General features: G+C 36.9%; 1 protein-coding gene and 1 long non-coding RNA gene across 4 annotated transcripts; one reads left to right on the top strand and one right to left on the bottom strand.

Moving 5' to 3' along the window:
• Positions 1–7,706: 7,706 nt before the first annotated feature.
• Positions 7,707–11,441, bottom strand: LOC133734322 (uncharacterized). Of its 2 annotated transcripts, XR_009858233.1 has the most exons (5): positions 11,271–11,441; positions 9,907–11,179; positions 9,611–9,736; positions 8,481–8,588; positions 7,707–7,842 (listed from the first exon to the last, which is right to left on the bottom strand). It is a non-coding gene; the product is annotated as an uncharacterized LOC133734322 (long non-coding RNA). The 2 variants fall into 2 exon arrangements; XR_009858232.1 differs by having other exon boundaries at positions 7,737–8,588.
• Positions 11,442–12,258: 817 nt separating this feature from the next.
• Positions 12,259–17,224, top strand: LOC133733013 (uncharacterized). Of its 2 annotated transcripts, XM_062160619.1 has the most exons (5): positions 12,259–14,785; positions 15,590–15,699; positions 16,342–16,401; positions 16,479–16,550; positions 17,003–17,224. In XM_062160619.1, the coding sequence occupies exon 1, from the start codon at positions 12,498–12,500 to the stop codon at positions 14,748–14,750; it is 2,253 nt and encodes a 750-aa protein (XP_062016603.1). In that variant the 5' UTR covers positions 12,259–12,497; the 3' UTR covers positions 14,751–14,785; positions 15,590–15,699; positions 16,342–16,401; positions 16,479–16,550; positions 17,003–17,224. The 2 variants fall into 2 exon arrangements, with proteins under 2 accessions (XP_062016603.1, XP_062016604.1); XM_062160620.1 differs by lacking the exons at positions 16,342–16,401; positions 16,479–16,550.
• The last annotated feature ends 2,888 nt before the right edge of the window (positions 17,225–20,112 follow it).

The raw sequence follows: 20,112 nt of genomic DNA, 5'->3' as shown, positions 1-20,112 counted from the left end.
CAGTAAACAAGGCTGTTTTCTCCATTGCAATTCATTTAGATAGGGGCATTCGGATTGCGCTTGCACCGGCTGTTCTTGCTCACATTTATGGAGATTTGAGTCTGCTTAAAAGGACTATTGTAGCTTCAAATGCCAGTAATGAATTAAAGCTAGAGTCACCATTTCATTTAGTTCAGGTTTGGGCATGGGAAAGGTTTTTGGAACTTAGGCCAAAGCCCAATGTTATGAGCTATGCTGAGCCAAGATTGGCTAGATGGGATGGAATAGATGGTCAGGATTTCGGAAATTTGAGGATTGTTTTAGACTCTGCTGGAGAATGTTTCATGTGGCGCCCTTATGCCATTGCCATTGAAAACTGTAAGCTTCCTAGTTACTGTTCAGAAAAAGATAGGTGCGTTGGTCCTGGTTTGGATGAGGAGTTCCTTTCATTTGCTCTATGCTTGAGGGTGACTGATTTGGTTGGATTTGGTCGAAATGAGCGATACCTTCCGCATAGGGTGGCTAGGCAATTTGGATATGATCAAGATATTCCGTGTGTCATTGCTCAATCCAATGATGGTTCTGGTATTTTCATTCCTCATATATCCTGGAAAGATCACATGAAGGAAATTAAGGATGTAAAATTGTATATTCCATCTAGGCTGTCTGAGGCAGATGTGAGCACAAGATACATGAAATGGTGGGAGGAAACAGTATCAGGTCTCAAACACATAACTAAGCCTAGGATGCCACCGAAGAAGAAAGCAAAGACTACTGAGCGATCACTACTGACGGGTAAACCTGCCCTCAGGCATCCTGGTTTCCGGCGAACGAAAGTTGCTGAGGGTTCAAATGAAAGAAACAGGTTTACTGGTTTCACCATTCCTTCTGTTTCTTGTCCAAAGAGTTATGCAAAAGTAGTAAAGATTTCCAAAGTACATAATGTAGGTAATGATTCCCTTGTTCCTCCCGGATTTCCTCCCAGATATCCTCCCACAGGTAATATGATGGAAGTTGGAGACACTATGGACAAAGATGAACCGACGAGTCCAGAAATTTTGGAAAAAGGGAAGCAAAAAAACGTTGAAACTAGAAAAGGGGTTGATGATTCAATTGCTGATGGAAGTTCTGTTGATGATATTATGAAGTCAGAAAGATTGGAGAAAGAGGTTATGCTAAGTCCGACCTTGGTTTGGGGAAGAAAGGCCAAGAGGAACATTAAATATGTAATTGTGAGTAATGCAAGAAGTCTAGATAATGACATGGTAAGAACTATTGGCAATGAATGGGCTAGCAGGGTTGAGAGACAGGTTTCAGAGCTTAAAAATCTTGTAAGAAGCTTTAAAGAATCAGACATTTTGAAATATTGTAAGAAGCATAAAAATATTGAAACTAGAAGAGATGGTGACTGCGTGAAGTTGTCAGGTGAAGTTCAAGATTTGGCATCTTCAACCGTGGAAGAAGGTTCTGTTATGAAACAGGTTTCAGAGCTTAAAGCTAGGGTTAGCAAGCTTGAAAGTTTGGCTGACATGTTTCAAACAAACACTGGTGGAGCAGGTGTGGGAACAGCTAAGGAAAGATAGCACTCCTCTAATTTGGTATTTCTAAAACTTTAATTATTCTTACTATACTTTTGTTTTTATGGGTGATAAACTTTCCTGATGTTTGCCTAATTTTTTTATTAAAAAAAATCACTTACTGTATCTTATGTCTTATATCTTATATATATATATATTATTCAATATTTGTCTTGATTTTTGTTTTCTTACTTACTCTTTGAATCTGGATTCTGGTCTTGCTGCTGAATGAGTGGGTTAAACATAACTGCCACTTTTAAAATAAAACTAAGGAATTTCATTTTAAAATTTGAACCCTTGATTGTGAAAGTTCAGTCTTTGCACCTGCCTTGTTTACATATCATACAAATTTGTTCAATAAAAAAGAAAATCTTGCAAATTTGAATATTGAAGACTCTTAAATAATCCAATAGGACGTACAGTATGGGATGGACCAATTTTATCCATTCTTATTTGAAGAAATGTATTTTCTAATCTCTTGATATCTTCCTATCTTATGTGTTTTAAATGTGAAACGCTTTCTGTTACATATACAAAGAACCCACACAATAATAAAGGTGTTTGCCACTCCCCTAAAACAATCCCTTAGAGCTTTAGCTCTATGCTTTGACACTACTGTTTGTTGCATTGGTAATTTTTTTTGCCCTTCCCTAAATCATTTAGAATAAGCTTAACTAATAAGCACTCTGCATCTGACGTGAACAACTTCATATCCAATCCAGGTGAAGCATGCAGTTCGACTATTTCTTAGCTGTTATGTCAACTCTTCAATATGGACTAGGCACAACATTCTGGGATTCATCCAAAGTTAAGAAAATGTCTTTAGAAAAGAAGAATTCTATGCAGATAATAAAAGTTTAGTTTTGTCCTAGATTTCCAGTGCTTCCTGTTTGGAAGATATTGTCAATGCTAATACCTAAGGTAATCGACTGATTAGTCTTATACCATTGTAAATCCTCAACTGTATATTAGTATGCTATTTAGAACCACCACCATTGTTTGGTATTCGTCGTGTGCTTCACATGCCTCAGAACTGCTCACCACTTTCTATATGCAAACCAAAAGCAGTCAAGATAGGTTATATTGATTAGAAAGGTATAGACATATTGAATATCTTGGGTCATTTCATAGATAATATAGGGGATTCTACAAAAGTTCTCTCTTAAGAATTCGGTGAACCGGCTTGTTACTCCAATAATGATTTATGAATCCTCACTTTAATTTCTTTTAAGTTACCCTCTAAAAATCATTGCTACAACATTTTATTCCAATCATAGATCATTAGTCTTAAATCTATAATCAAACAACATTTTTGGTAATAATTAAGATCTTATTTATTTTTTTTATATATTTTTTTATGGCAGAGATGATTATTTAGAAAATGAACTCTTCCTATTATGAAAGTCTAAAGTAATGATTTCTCAATCACAATTGGGGTGAAGACGAGGTGAAAATGAAAACTTTAGGATTTCCATAGGTTTTGGATTTCATAAGGTGCACTAATCATGTGCAGAAAGTTATAGAACTCATCGGGTGAACTACAAATCCTGATTTTTTTTCTTTCTTTTTTCTAAGAAGGCAATCAAACTCAATTTGACTCTCAAACTATGAAAATCCTATTCTATTGTTTGGCGAACAATGCGTTGTTGAATTTAACTATGTTCCCAATGCTTGTCTTATCAAGTTAAGGCTTCTGGTCAGCTTATGTTCTTCATGTGCATGAAGGCCAACTGGTGGCCAAAACACAGTTTGAAAGGTTGAGCTTTGTGCTAGTGCATTTCCTTACGCAAGCTTTCATAATGAGAAACTGAACAAACATAGATGACAAATTGATCTCTTTACAGAATTTGTCTTTGCATATCGCTTGCATGTTTCCATGTTCCAAAGCTCGAGCATATTTCGCCATGATCGCCAGCTATATAACCGTCCAGGCAGGTGTAATCACCTAGAACAGTTTGTTGCATGCACTTTGTCGAATTTATCTTTCTCATCTCCTTAAAGCCAGGTTATCAACTGGGTCCTTTCATAATTCATTACTCAAGTTTTGCTTCCATGTTGTGCATTTCATGCTTCTCTGTTTCAATTTTTCTCCCTAAAGATTCTTGAAGCAGTTCAAGTTTTCACTGTGGTATCAAATATAAGAGATATTCTCTGTCAATTTTTTCCCTAGTCAATCTGCCAACACCATTGATTCTGTGACGAGCTCCGTAAGTACTAATAACCAAAAACTGTTTATGACTTTATGACTTTATCTGATTTTTCTTTCTAAATATTATTCTTAATGTTAACTTTTTTAAATCTTCAGCATTCATAGTATGATGCATGATTTTTTGTTCAGTGAATAGCATGTGCAAATTTTTTATAGAGACTCAAAGTACTTATCATACCTTCTATGAGGATTCCTTGCTTGCCTTCTGTGCAGTTTGGATTACCTTATTGCTTGAACTATTATGTATACATTCTGTTTTTGTGTTTTATTACCTTTTGTTAGATGTCAAAGATGTCAAAATATTGTTCTAAAAGGAAGATAATGTTTTATTAGAAACTATTTATAGTTACCCTATTTGGCTTTGCAGAATATTTGTAACAGTAATTGATAAATCAAATGCTGTCTCTAACTTCTGCAAAAGAATACATGCGAAAACTAAGTCAAACATCAAAGTTTTATGCAATTTTCTTTTTAGAAATGCAGGCCTGAGTTGAAGTTAATTTGAAGCAAAGATCTCCAGATGTTTCCACCAGACTGTGTGCTTTTGCTCTTGTTTTGGGAATGGGATCTTTGCCTGGTTATAAGGGATAACATTAGATTATGGATTTCGGAACAAACCAACTTACAAACTGATAGTTGCACATGATATACTCTTCCTTGTTGCTATAGCCACATATGGTCTTTTCTTCTACCTAAATATCTTGGCCACACATAATTAGTATCTAACTTATTATGTGAGTAAATATCATCTTTTAAACGTTTATGATTCCTAAATATGTATTACAGTCATCAACTATCAAGCACATAGGGGTCTTGTTACCCTCGCGTCTCACTTAATTTGGGGCTGTAATAAAGATATGGGATGGCAATTTGCTTCTTCACTTGGTTGATGAGTGGAGTGTTGCCTTTCACATCTGGTAGCTGTCTAGATGTTGTACATTTTGTAAGATAAAATGATTGGTGTTAGTAACTCTCTGTAGCTCGTTTTATCGTTGATCTGTGGTATGTTAGAGATACTCAAAGGTGTTTGTAATGGTACCTTTCGAATCCCATGGACTACTTCAAATCAAGATGAAAATGAAATCACATATTTCATTGAGTTCATCAGGTCGTGCTGTCCCATTTTTTACTCGCATCCCAAACATTACATTATCTAAGCTCTCTAAGAGCTGAGTATGATAGTTAGACCCACCATACAGTATAATCACATAATCTGAGCCATTTAATTTTTAGATCTCCCATCAATGGTAAGCACCTTTTTCAATACAAAAGCCTAATTTTATCAAGGGTTCATTATATATAAGTGCATATTTGAATATTTTTTTAGTCATAAAATCACAAATTAGTTTTTTCCCTCATAAGGCCACTTATGAGTAATTTTCTATTTTATTAAAGAAACAATTTCAGAAGTTGAGTAAATTCAAGTCCAGGGCCGGTCCTGAGCTTTTTGATGCTCAGAGCGAAATTTTTTGTGTGTGCCCAACTAGCCTAAATAGACATGTAATAATTCTTTCAAATGTCATACTCTAAATTTTCTTAGGGACAATGATAAAAGAGGTCATTTTAAAGTACCTAATGATAATCCAGATACCACAAATATTCCTATGATAATTAAGGTCACCTAATAACTACCTACCACTAGAGTTAAACTTAATTACAAAAACTGCCACGGGCAGTTCTCCCTCCCTCCCTCCCGTTAACTAAGCCCGTCTGAAACCTTATCCGAATATCCCTCTCTCTGGTAGCGTGCCGATTTCTGGGACTTGCTTCGGAGTTCCACGCGCCATCTTCGTCAACCGAGAGCCCATCGTCATCGACGAGGTCCGCACCGGAACTTCGCCCCGAGCAGCTCATTCCTATTGTGTTGATATTCATACTATCGAACATGTCACTGAAGTATTTCGCTGATTTGGTTAATCAACAGTTTTAGTAGCATGTGGTACCACCTATTTGCCAATGGGCTTGCAATCTTTAGTGCATAGTTAGATACGTAGTTCTTGTTTCACCCTTGAGAATTCTTTATCCCTTTGTTTTATATGAGTGGCCTATCTCAGAGTTTCGATGTGGTGCTTCATATTATCAAAATTGTTGAAATAGGAAGCCACATAATCTTGTGGGAAAACCATTCAAGCCTCGTTTTAAGATCTATCTATCTCTTGGTATGTATGGAGATTTTATTTTGAAGTATTGAACATGATTCGAGTTAGCTTTACCAGTGTGTTTCAATGAACATGGCACTACACCGTATCAACTATCAAATGGCACTGAACTACATAATATAATGGAATTGCGTCAATGGACTTGCGTGTGTTGAATTGAGTCAATGGACTTGCGTGTGTTGAATTGAGTCAATGGCCCCAAAGCGAGGTGTCAAGCTGGCCTTATATGAACTAGGACAGTTGAAGAGCCATAGATACAGTGACTTACGAATCATGTCATAATCATACTATTAAATTAGTCATCATTAATGCCCTAGTACCCTACCAATGCAATTCTTTTAGAGGCTCCACAGCAAACAAGAAAGCATTGTTACAAGATGGTACAGTTCAGGTTTTAATTGATCTGTGTTGGGTTTTTGCAGGGGACGATTACAAGATTAAAGTTTGGAACTACAAGATGCATAGATCGATGTCTTTTTACTCTTCTCGGGCATCTAGATTATATTCGTCCCGTGCAATCTCACTTTTTTTTATGCTTGAAGCTTTGTTGAAAGATTTGTACAATGATGTAAGTTTTATAATGGTCTATACTACATGTGCTCTATGCACTATAGTCATTCTCATTAAGGTTTATGAACCATTCATTTGAAGGCAATGATTTCTTATTCTTGGTCCCCATACAGAGGATTTCTTGCCAAATCATTGTTAACCTCAAGTTAATGTCAGTGACTTGGCTACTGATAGTTACTTGGTTAGTGACATGGTCAGTTACTTAGTGACATGTGATTAACAGTGGCTTGGCTATTAACTTGTGACTTGGTTAGTGACATGTAATGTGACATGGTCAGTTACTTAGTTAGTGACATGTGATTAACAGTGACTTGGCTATTAACTTGTTACTTGGTTAGTGACATGTAATGTGACATGGTCAGTTACTTAGTTAGTGACATGTGATTAACAGTGACTTGGCTATTAACTTGTGACTTGGCTACTGACAGTTACTTGGTCAGTGACATGGTCAGTTACTTAGTTAGTGACATGTGATTAACAGTGACTTGGCTATTAACTTGTGACATGGTCAGTTACTTAGTTAGTGACATGTGATTAACAGTGACTTGGCTATCAACTTGTGACTTGGCTGCTGACAGTTACTTGGTCAGTGACATGGTCAGTTACTTAGTTAGTGACATGTGATTAACAGTGACTTGGCTATTAACTTGTGACTTGGCTACTGACAGTTACTTGGTCAGTGACATGGTCAGTTACTTAGTTAGTGACATGTGATTAACAGTGACTTGGCTATTAACTTGTGACTGTCAGTGACATGTAATGTGACATGGTCAGTTACTTAGTTAGTGACATGTGATTAACAGTGACTTGGCTATTAACTTGTGACTCATCATATAATTAGCCACTGCAAAAGCATGAATTCCATAAAATGATCAGTAACTAAATTTTACAGATGTTAAAATGAAAGCTCATCTACTCATCAGATATCAAGTTGCTAAGAACTCCGGGAAAAAAAAATGTCATTTTAACCAAAAATAGCTTAAAAGAGACCAAAATCTTTACATGGTCTCCTATCTGGTCCTACAATTCGTCCAAGATCTTTACATGGTATTAAAATAAACATTACATCAGGTTCTCCTATCTGCAATACTATTTGGTCCTACAATTCGTCCAAGGCCTCTATATGAGTAAAACTATAAACAAACAACAACAACAACACCCCCCCCCCCCCCCAAAAAAAAAAAAAAACAAAACCAAAACCCAAACCCAATTCACAGATATTATGAAAGAGATAGTTGTTGCACCATGAAACCACTAAAGGCAAATTCTTACCAGTAATGGAAACTTTTAAGTATATATTAATTGCAAATGTTTCCAAATATTGACGAACTGCAGGTAAGTTGTTCCTCTGCAATAAATAAACAAGCAAATAATTAAACCTTGACAACTAGTTTACAACAAAAGTGATATTCCACAGTTTCTTGAAATCTAGAATCTGTTAAGGGGACAGCCTTCTCATCTGTGACTAATTTAGAAAACCGCATTGGATAATGGTCCAAGACCGATGTGTAGTTACCTAAAAACTGTTAGACTACATATTCAAATTACACAGTAGTCCAAAACAAGGGATTGTAGAAACATGGTCAACTTGCCCCAGGAAAGAAAAACATCGGACTATAACCTAGTTTACATCACCAAAAACATTTTTCAGAGAGGACTAAGGTCAAAGATTGGGACTCCCAATTATCATCCATTGTCATGCTTATTTTATTTTCATAATTAGTGTTTTGATAGGTATTTCATTTTAATGTCAATCTTTAGACTGAGCATGAATGACCAAAAGAGAGACAAAAATTAAGAATCAGGGATGGTAGACTTAAAATCTCAAAGAATATCCAGAAAGCAAAACAAGAATGACATTTCTCAGCAATTCTTGAAAAGTGATCTTAATGGTAGATTCAAAATCTTAAGGACAATAGATTGTATTGCAGTCATTAATTATAGGAGACAACCAAGGTGATATGGCATGATACAAACTTTACTTACAGAGAGGGATGTGTGCAAGCAACGTGCAACTTCTGAAACTATATCTTGACAGACGAAATGTGACAAAATACATATCATTTGCCATGCCCGTACCTTTCTTCTATGAATCTGTAGAAAAAATGTGGAAGAACAACCAAATTTAACATAAAGATAAACCAATTCTAATAAACATAAACAAACAGAGAGGTTGCTCCCACCAACCAGCCATCCACAACCCATTGGGTTGATGAACAAGGCTCTACTTATACCTTCAAGCATTTTCTACAGTATTTACAAGATTTTACACCATATAGATGGTTCAAATCTTCCATTATTAATTACAGGAGTCCAGTTTTGATTCTTCATTCCTTCCTGGTTCAATAATTTTTGCTCAGAATAAGTGAGGTCCCTTATTTAACAATATGAAGGGAAACGATACTCACTGCAACAAAAAACACACACACAACTTCACCAGCACAAAATTCAAGAACAACCGCAAAACCCAACAAGACAAAAACCTCAGAGACCAAACACACAAGCTCAAAAATCTGCTTGCTTCCAACTTCATTTCAACTAAACTACACAAACCTTAATCTCAACACATAGAAATGCTCAAAACTGAATGGGAAGTAAAGAATGACACAAAAATCCATTGAAGACGGCCTTTACATTTCAATTTACAAGATTGTTTCCAAGAGGCATCATTTTTAAGAGGGGAAACTGATTGACCTGTTGTCAATCAATTCAATTCTACATAGGCTTTTTTTTTTCCCAAGCAAAACTGTGGTTTCTTCCAGTTATGTCTTTTTTCTGTAAACAAGCCTTACAACCAACTCATTACGAGCAGCAAACTCTTCAGATGAAAGCCCTTTAACCTGTGAGCAAATAGTAGCATTTATAAACCTCACTGCACAAACCCCAAGCAATCAAGAATTCTATACTAAACAGGCAAAATTGACAACTCAACTACACATGTTCTTCCACTTCAATTTACTATCGAGCACTAAAACACCGTATCCGAGTGCAATCATCTTTCAATTTTCAGTTTTAGAATGTAGCACACTAAACATCAATTTCTCAAACAGTTTTATGAAAATGCACAATTACTAAGAAGCACGATAATAGAATTGATTCAAACAGTGGAGGCCAACCTTCTTTACAGCCAATCTCTGCAACTTGGGAACCTCTTTAAGCAATCGAGCCTTGGTCCGGCGAATCACGGCATTCAAAGCAACTGCAAATGCCCTACTTTTCTTTTTTGAAGCAAGCTCCGCTTTCTGCAGATCAAAATTACTCAAAATTCAGTCTCAATTTGAAAAATAGGACCAAATCATAACTTAAATTCTAGTCAATTTCAAAGAGATTCGAAATTCTGAACTCTCAAAGAGATTTCATCGCTCTGAAACACACAATTTGAATCAGAAAGAAACAGAGAAAGATACTGAACCTGAAGAGCAGCTTCAATGTCGAACTCGACGGCAGAGTAGAGGCGAGCGAAGGCATCGTCGCCGGAGACATTAGAGTCCTTCTACTTGTCGATGCCGTATCGGTCGTACTTGTTGCAGATCGCGGCGAAGGCATCGTCGCCGGAGACGTTAGATTCCTTCCATTCTCGCCGACGGCGACGTGTTTCAGCAGATCATGGCGGAAGAAACCGATCAAAATTGTTTGAGATCTCAAGAGAGTGAGAGTGAAAAAGACCGTGAATTTTTTTCTATGAGGAATTTTATCTCCAACATCTGGTTCAACCTGAGGAAAGTGAAGAAGATAATGCAATGAGATTAACAGAGAGGAAATATCAGGAGGAATTAGAAATAAAGATTTTATAGCTTAAAGGGCAGAATTGGAATCAAAAAAATTTAAAAGTGACCTTTTTTAACATCACCTCATTTTTAATAAGGACTAAATTAATATTACCGACAATTCATGATGGACCATTTTATCAAGTGGGAAACTAGGTGACATTTTTATCATATCACACTCTAATGTGACATTTTCCATCATTTCCTTATTTTTTTTTATGGGCTATTACATAAAGAAACATTATATAACGGGGACATAAAGTGATAAAACCAAAACCCCTTATAAAAAAGTTTACAAATCGTCTAAAATGATGTCTTCTTGCATTCCTTGAAGCAAAATCATCAATTATCTTTTCATAGTCAACATTTGCCAACATATTTCTTTCAATGGTTAAAATAGCTAATCCATTCAGCCTATCTTTTTTTTTTTTTTAATCTTTTTTTCAAAAGAGGATCAAAGGATTTCACTCCTGCCCCCATAGTGACTCGAACTTATGACTTCGTATATAGGTAGTTCGTACGTAGGTAGTGGGTGCTCTAACCACTGTGTTAACACCACTTCGTCCATTCAGCCTATCTTGAGTCATGTAGTCCGCATATAAGATTTTAATAATTTTAATTCTGAAAAACTTCTTTCAGCGGATGCTACCGTCACCGGTATAGTCAATAAAATCATGTAGGCAACCATAATACTTGGAAACATATCTATTTTCTTTGCAAGCTCCATAATTCAAATGGATGTCCAAGGCCTATCTGTTTCATATGCCTCATTTGACAACATCTCCTGCAAAATTTGTAACTCCATAAGCAAATATTTCACATCAATATCAGAACCCTCACCACTTCTCAAAGCAGTTTCAAGATTCAAACAACAGCTTTTCAATTCTGATCGAGACTGACTTGCAAATCTAATTTCACCTAATATTGAAAATTGAAAACCGATGAATGAGCAAGTTGTTAGAAATCACTTTGAATAATAATTGATAAACACTGGAGCATAGAATAATACCTGAAAATCTGAAATTGAGTAAACGTTGCAACCAATTTAAAGAAAAAGTTTGCTGAGTTTGGAGGTTTGGGACTTGAGAGAGAGAGACTTTTGCCGAAACTATTCTTTTCACTAGCTGCTACGATGAAGTGAAGAAGAAAGAGGAGGAAGTGGAGAATATGGAGAGATGAAGAAGAATGGTTGCGGGCTTGCGGCTAAGTGGAAAGAAATGGGAGTATATAAAGTATATTTAAATTATTAAAAAGAAAAAAAGAACAAAGAAAGAGAAAGGGATGTGGGGGGCAGAGAGACAGAGTGTATAGGGTAGGTTTTGTATTTTATTAGAGAAAAAGATATTATATAGTATAAAGTATAATTAAAAAAAGAAAAAGAAAACAAAGAAAGAGAAAAAGATGGGGTAGTGCGGTGGTGGCAGAGAGACATAGAGAAATGGGAGTGAGGGAGTCCATAGGGCATAGGGTAGGGTTTTGACCCTTGTATTTTATAATAAAAAATTTATTAGAGAAAACTATAGCATAGAGAAATTAGAGAGTAAAATGAGAGAGGAGAGAATGTGAGCGGTTACGAAGTGATGTGTATATAGAAAAAGTTTTGTGATTTTTAAAATAAGGAGTGCGAATTTTATTCTAAAAGAAAAAAAGAGGAATTGTAAATTTGAAAGTATAAACTTTATATTCAAGAATAATTTTGGATGGTACTGTCATAATAGAATTTCTGTAACGAGAATCTTTTCTTTACGGCTTTAAGGACAGGTTTTGTCAACAAAGCCTAGAAGGCTTTAGGAGTTGTACCAAGTCTTTGTTGATTTTTATGGTGGGAAACCATAAAATTGAAAACGAAATATCAGGCAGCTAGGAAGTACAAAACTACAAACCAGACGTGATGGGAAAGACCGAAAGACACCTAGGAAATAATTGCGGAGGCAAAAATACCTAGGACACACTCAACTGTCCCGACTCCCAAGTGTATATTTTGCCTATAGCTGTACGCTAAAGCAAAGTGCTCTCACTGAACAGTCTAATCGTCTTCCTCCTCTTTAATTTTTTTTTCTTAGATTACTCTGTGCTTTTCTTGTTCCTTCCTCTTCCGCTTATTCATCTCATCCATGGAAAGAAAAACTCTGTTCAGCATCACCCCCTGAACTCCAAAAGGCCAAAACCCTCTCTCTTTGGCAACAAGGAGAAAATACTTTAGTACTCTACTATCTTTGAACCCAAGACTTCTGTGATGGGGAGTCCAGCGGACGCCATTATTGAAGAAAGAGATGTCATGGTTTCACCAAATGATGGAGACCCATTTCTGAAAAAAGCCTACTTTCTGAAACCCACTGCCCCTATTTCCTCCATTGATCTTGAACCTCCTTTTGAGCTCCCTCAGTGTTTCTCTTCCCTCCCACCAAAAGAATGGCATTTGAAGGTCAGTTTCCGTGGATGGCGTCTCGAACAAAACGACTGGAGAACTTGGGTTGATCACATGGCTTCTCTCCACCAATCTACCTGGAAGAGAGCTGGTATTCATGAAGCCGTCATCAATTCGACTTTTGAAATCAAAAGGAAAACCAACTCGGTATATGGTCTTTCAGAGAAATGGTGTTGTGAGACCAACACTTTCGTTTTCCCTTGGGGTGAAGCTAGCATCACGTTGGAGGATATCTTGATTTTGGGAGGCTTTTCGGTTTTGGGAGACTCTGTTTTCAGTTCACTTGATAGCAGCATTGAACTGAAAGAAATACAAGAGAAGCTTGAGAAAGAGCGTAGTGAACTTTACAAGAGTACATCCAAGAATGCTACTGAAAGCTTATGGTTGAAGAAGTTCAGGAAGAGTGGGAGTGAATTGGAGCACCAAGCATTCCTTGCCTTTTGGTTGTCCAGGTATGTTTTTCCTGAGGCTTGTAATGTAATACACAAACGTGTATTTCCCATTGCAATTCTTTTAGCTAGAGGTACCCGAATTGCGCTTGCACCGGCTGTTCTTGCCTGCATTTATAGAGATTTGAGTGTGCTGAAAAGGGCTATTGTATCTTCAAATGAATTAAAGGGCAGGAATGGTGTTTCAAAACTCAAACTCAAGTCACCATTTCATTTAGTACAGGTTTGGGCATGGGAAAGATTTCTGGAATTTAGGCCAGTACCCAATGTTATTAGTTATGCTGAGCCAAGATTGGCCCTATGGAACAGAGTAGATGGTCTAAAAGTTGTAAATGTGAGGACAGTTTTAGAATCAGCCGGAGAATCTTTCGTGTGGCGCCCTTATGCCATGCCAATTGAGAACTGGAACTTCCCTAAATTCTATACGGAGAAGGAAAAATGGGTTGGCCCGGGTCTGGAGGATGAATTATTGTCATTTGTCATGTGCTTGAGGGCCACTGAGTTAGCTGGATTGGATACTAGAGAGCAATACCTTCCGCATCGTGTGGCAAGGCAATTTGGATATGATCAAGACTTTCCATCTTCTGTTGCTCGGTCTGGTCACAGTTCTGATGAACCATGTGTAGAAGTAAATTCTGATGGATCCTGGAAAGATTGCATTGAGGAAATGAAGAATGTGAAATTGTATATTCCATCCAGGATGTCAAAGGCAGATATTAGCACAAGATACTTGAAGTGGTGGAAGGAATCCGTGTCAGTTCTCAAAAACAAAAGCGAGCCTACTATGCCAAAATTAAAGAAAGCAAAGTGCATGGAAGGATCACTTCCGAGAGCTAAACATGTCCCCATACATCATGGTTCTGCCCCAAAGAAAGTTGTAGAGGGTTGTAAGAGAGGTAGGAAGACTAATGGTTTCACCATTCCTTCAGTTTCTTATTCGAAGTTTTCAGAAAAAATAGACCTGCCTTCAGAACCAAGGAATCAAGGTACTGATTCCCTTGTTCCTCCAGGATTTCCTCCCAGATGTAGGATAGAAGATGGAGGTTCAATGGATGAAGATAGACTAACTTTATCAGATATATTTGGATGTTATATGAATCACAAAAAAGTTGAAACCAGAACATGTGGTGACAGTGAGAAGTTATCAGATCAAGTTCAAAATCTGGCATCTTCACCTGCAGAAACTTCTGTTGATACTATGAAGTCAGAGGGATTGAAAACTGCCGGTCCACTGGATGAAGATCGACTAACTTTGTCAGAACTTTTTAAAAATTATACGAAACACAAAAATGTTGAAATTAGAACATGTGGTGATAGTGAGAAGTTATCAGGTCAAGTTCAAAATCTGGCATCTTCAACTGCAGAAAGTTCTGTTGATACTATTAAGTCAGAGAGATTGGAGACAGAGGATATGTTGAATGAAGTTTCGATTGGAAGATGCAAGGCCAAGAGAAACCTGACAAATGTAATTGGGAGTAATGCAACAAGTTCAGATAGTGACACGGCAAGCATTCTGTTGGAGAATTGGGTTTCAGCTCTTAAGAATAGAGTCAGCAGGCTTGAAAGTATAGTGGGCGTCTTAAGAGCCAATTCTTCTGGGAACGATTTATAGATAAAGCTAATGAAACAAAGCACTCCTCTGATTTGGTATTCTAAAATTTGTTAATCTAATTACTTTTGCTTCCTTGTTCATGAAAAGTACCCTAATTTCTGGCTTCCTTTGTTTTTATATTACAACTGTTTACTTAAGTAAATCCTGTCATCCATCCAATGTCCATGCTATGTGCGTTCTAGCTTTTTTTTTTTTTTTTTTTTTGTATTTTTTTTTATCAGCTTGCTTTTTGAATCTGATTTTTTCTGAATGATTAGGTTAAAATGCATAATTTGTTTCATTTTTAATATATGTTTAACAACCACTTTTTAAGAGGAATGAAACAGTTGACATATCACATGTTCTGATGTTCGTGGGTAAGCAGTTTTAGTCCTTTTTGTTTCTTTTTCTTTTATCTACATATGCTATGATTATGCTCTAAGAAGTTAGTAGACTGACAAAAGAAAACTCATACTTGATTCAAGTGTTGATAATATGATCCATCTCGTCAGAAATCCATTTATACTATAAATAGAATGTAGTTTGAAAATATGATAAATAATTTGTTACTAATGATGAAACCTTCCGAGTATATGAAGACACATGAGATCATTCAATTTCTACTGTTGAAGGCTTCTCGTCATTACAATCCAAACCAGCCATGTCTAAAATCAATGTTAAAAGTTGCGTGTCATACTTTATCACAATTGCTTTTCTTCCTATCTATTTGCTATTAGACAAATCAAATCAAATTGTTAGAGTTCTGCCTTATTTAGTGTTGGATTGCAGTTCCATTTTATATCTGCTTTTCAACATGGTATTGACCCTCTGTTTAATGGTTTATTTTATTTGCTATCCAGGGAAAAAGGCGTGCAAGAGTCTAACTTTCTCAAGGCAAGGCAGAAACTTGGTCTTTTGTAGATATTTTAATGGATTGAAGCAGAATGCAGTTGGAATCTCTTTGTAAATGGTAACTACTCAACCTGCTGATCAAAACCTCGAACCTGCATGTGCATATGAATATTAACGTTAACAATGTGTAAGCGACCAAAGAAGTTGCATTTTTAATGGTCTCTTATGTCCATAAAACAATCACATTACCATCTTTAACTTGCAGCACACAGGTCTCTTCTGATGATTAAGATATTCTTGAGTCCATATCTTGTAAGTTCAGAACAATGCTATCAACCTGCACAGTTTTTTTGAGCCAACAAGGTCTATGGACTAATGCAATGGATACTAAATGTGTACATTCATTTCTTCGGTCACTTGGTATTACTCCTGACACAAAAGAAAACTTTAGATATTGCTGCTTGTTGCATTGTTAGTGTTGAAGAAATTTCTTTATTGTTTCACATTCAGTCAACGAGTTAGTCAAACCCTTAAAGTAAGCTGTGTTCTTTTATATTATTGTTTGTTCCAGTGTCCGTTTTGCTCTTCCACAAAAATTTATTGTGATTTTGGCGACCTAAGATCAGAAACCTCCAACCCTGCATTTTTATGTTGACCAATAGCTGGTGTCAATTTAACTCTAACACTGAACAACAGCACCATAACCAGATGGTGTTAGATACCTGTAAACCATTTCTCAATGTTATCTCACTTCTTTCAGATGGTACGAGCCATAATATTTCAGGAGTTGTCTTAAAGTTACTGTACTTGAGACTTGAGAGTAAGTTCCTTTAGTCAGATAACCCCAGAAGTTCATTTCTGTTACTTCTAGATTGCCAATACCTTCTCTCCTTTCAGCTTAAATGGAGTTTTACCATGGGTTGATGTGCATGATTTGGTCCTGTAAACTTTGCAAATATAACGACAAAGGTTTGTCATTACAAAACATTTCTGACTTCATGCAAAGCTTGAGTTTTTGGCTAGTGTAGTGAAAACTGTAAACTACATAAATTAATAAATAAAGCCATAGGAAGATCTATTAGTACTTGTCAGCGAACTCTGTATACCGTAATGTGACTGTAGTATGAAGTTTGATAAATAAATTATTTTATCAACACCTGCAGTCATGCTGTTTATACTTGCATTCCTTTTAATCTTTTATCATTACAAATTCAATTGGTCGGTGGACAAAATTAGATCATCTTTTTACCACTTATGTTATTCCTATCTTATTTGCTAGTATACATATCAACATACCTGGTTTAGAATCAATCGTGCTTCCTTTCAGATTTAAGTTGTCTTATTTCTGCCATTCTACATGATATGCACCTTTTTCTTGAAAGTTCAACTCCTTTATTATGCTGTTTTTTCCTCTGATGCAGAGGAAGGGGAGGCCAAGAGTAGAACTCTTCAACTATCAGGAACTTCTGTCTTCTGTAGATACTCTATTGCTGATGAGGCAGCCATTGGTAACTAGTACTTCTAATTCACTTGAACCTAGGTGGATCTTGTACTTACAATCTCACCATCAACTTTCAAACAATGTGCTTTTGTTATCGACCACGAACTTTTTAAATTTTATTTATTTATTTTAGTTTTATCCATTGTCTCCGGTCTCCTCCAAACAATCTCTTTCACCGTGAGTAACGTTGCTGCACGTTCATATCTGGCCATGAAAACATAACTTTAAAGTCAGTTGATATTGAATAGCACAAAGCTACCAGCCTGTGAAGTGTTCTAACATAAAAAAATTCATACATGTCGAGCCCATTCTTGAATTTATGAGGGAACTGCATTTATCTGTCTCTTAAAATTATAGCTTGTCCCAGTCTTCAATTATCTGCTATGTCAAAAAGTGTCGCAGAAAGAATAAAGCGCAAAATATGAACACAATCAGCACTGTAAATGAGAAGTTCCATGCCTAGCTAGCGCCAAAGTTATACAGCACGTAAGAAGATTAATAGGCAAATTACTAAGTGTCGAGATGCAGCAGAGAACAGACAATGGCACACTCCCTCGATCATTCTTATAGTTTACATAAGCAGTCACAAGTACTACTCATGGTGGCTGACGTGCACAACAATATTATAGTTCAAATCAGTGGCTGCTCCTTGCCGCGATCATCATAAATTTAGAGGTGTGAAAAGAAATAGAGAAAGAAGAAGGATCTGCAAGGAATGGAGAAATGGGACATTATTACTGCAACTGATTAATGGGGTCTTAAAAGGAACAGCTAGCTTGAAAATACTTAAAACTATACACCTAGTGATGGAAAGTAATGGCACCTAGCTAGGTATGCTGTAAAATTACACATCGTCATAAAAAGTTAATAGTAATACAGATCTCATGTAGCTAGGTACATCTCAATTTTAGTTCTGAACTGATATATGTCTTCTAATGCAGAGCAGCTTCTTATTACTTGATCTTTCGCTTAAAAATTCTATTACTTAATCATCAAGCAAAGAAAAAAAAAAAAAAATAGGAGGGGGGCCCACAGACCCTAAACCCTAGCCTACTAATTCGGTTGTGCTTTCCTTGCTATAACTTTCTATAAATCCATCCTGGTCATGCGTGTGTTTCTAAAATTCCCCTGCGCAGTGTTCACGCTTAGGGCAGTTTCTTTCAAAACTTTAGGTCACGACTAAGTCGTTCGTTTACTATAGAGGCAAGCCGGTGGGGACTCTTGCTGCTATGGATCCAAAGGCGGAGGCTCTGAATTACAATCAGGAACGTATAGAAAATAGTTCCTGATTGTAGTTCAGAGCCTCGGCCCGTTGATCTTTAGCAAACGATGCTTGTTTTTCTTGCCTTATTTTGTCTTTCTAGCCTTTTTTGCCTTAATATGGCAATCCCTGTGATAATCCTACCTATGTCTATCTGTCTTCGAATTTTCCATGCTGATTTTTTATGTAGGTTTCTAGATTCTTAAAGAAAACGCAGAAGCACAAAAAGAATCGAGGATTCATGGACGGTGGTGGCTATGACGGTCAGTTGCTTCTTCCAGGCCAAAGGTTTTGCCCTAAACCCAAGCTGAACGGAAAGGAGGTGCCCGGGAAAGACGACCTTATCTGCGAGTTGGATCTTTACTGTGACCAAGACCCTTGGAAGATGTGAGAATGATTCGAAGAAAGAAGGGCAAACAACTTGAGGAAGAACCAGGATCGCTACTTCTTCACTCAAAAGAAGAAGAAGAAGACTGCAAGAGGCTGGCGTATGAGGCGAACCGTTGGGAGTGGTGGTACTTGGAAAGGCCAGAACGCAGCGAAAGAGATGTATCTTCTTGATCAGAATCAGCAGCCAACAACTACTCTTCTTGGTTTCAAGAAAACCTATACCTTTAAGAACAAGGGCTTCGGGCATCATGGTCGCTGGATCGTGTACGAGTACGAACTTGATGAGTCGCAACTCGTGCACAAGTAAACAAGAAAGACTATATTATTTGTTTACTTAGGAAAACGATGAACAACCGGAAAAGAAAAGAAAAAGGCAAGAAGAAGAGGAGATGCTCGGAGACTCTGATGATGGAATTGAAAATTTGAACATTGATCCTGTATATATTGTTGCTTGAGGAGCTGCAAGTGAAGCGGCAATGTCTTTTGCCATGCGCTGATAACGTATCAACACCATCATTCGACTTTGCTCAAGTAGAAGAATGGTTATGACCAACAGTTATAGCAGCCAGCACTATTAGAAGTTTAAAATCTGTACAAGAAGCAGGACCAACACCATTAGAAGCTGAACCAGTTGCGTTGCAAGTGGATGAGAATAGGGGACTCCAACAATTTGAGGCTGATCAAGGAGCGCGCGGCTGAACTAGAAAAGTGGATTGAAGCTGAATTTGAAGCTCAACCTCAACTAGGAGAAGAAAATCTTGAGCAGTACGTGAAGATGATGATGTAATGAGTAGCTGAGAAAATGGCAGACTGGGCCAATTCTATTGTGGAGGAGCTAATGAATGATGAGCAGCCAAATACCATGGAAGTTGGTGACTGGAATGCTGCTTATTCAGATTTTGAGCACTTAGCATTTTAGTTAACATTTTTCTCTTTCACATGGATCTGTACGAGAATCTTGATATCTCCCCAAATCCGGCCAGTACTATACATAAGTATTCAACTACAGTTATTTACTCCCTGATATCTCCTAGAACTTGGAAACAGAACTCTCTTAAGGTGGGATAGAAAATCGATATTACAAGAGAGTACGGTAACAATTAACCATCTCTAATGGATATAACTGATAGAGTGGCTTCTGAAATTCAATTGGTAGAAAGATCGACTCAAATAGCAAAATCCATGCAGCAAGTTTGTCACAATCGTGTTCAATTGATAGAGTCTAAAAAGCTATTTACCCTCATTTCTGACAGCACATAGTCAGAATAAATGATGTTGAATGTTATGCTTTATATATGGAGTTCAATAATGAGGCTGGATATAGGCATTGGAATTGCCAGTAGAAGTGATCTTTTGCACATATTTGTAGGATACGTAAC

The sequence above is a fragment of the Rosa rugosa genome, chromosome 2 (genome assembly GCF_958449725.1).
Source record: "Rosa rugosa chromosome 2, drRosRugo1.1, whole genome shotgun sequence".
NCBI lineage: Eukaryota > Viridiplantae > Streptophyta > Magnoliopsida > Rosales > Rosaceae > Rosa > Rosa rugosa.
Note: the sequence above shows the minus strand (reverse complement) of the source record. Positions and strands in the feature narration are given on the sequence as shown.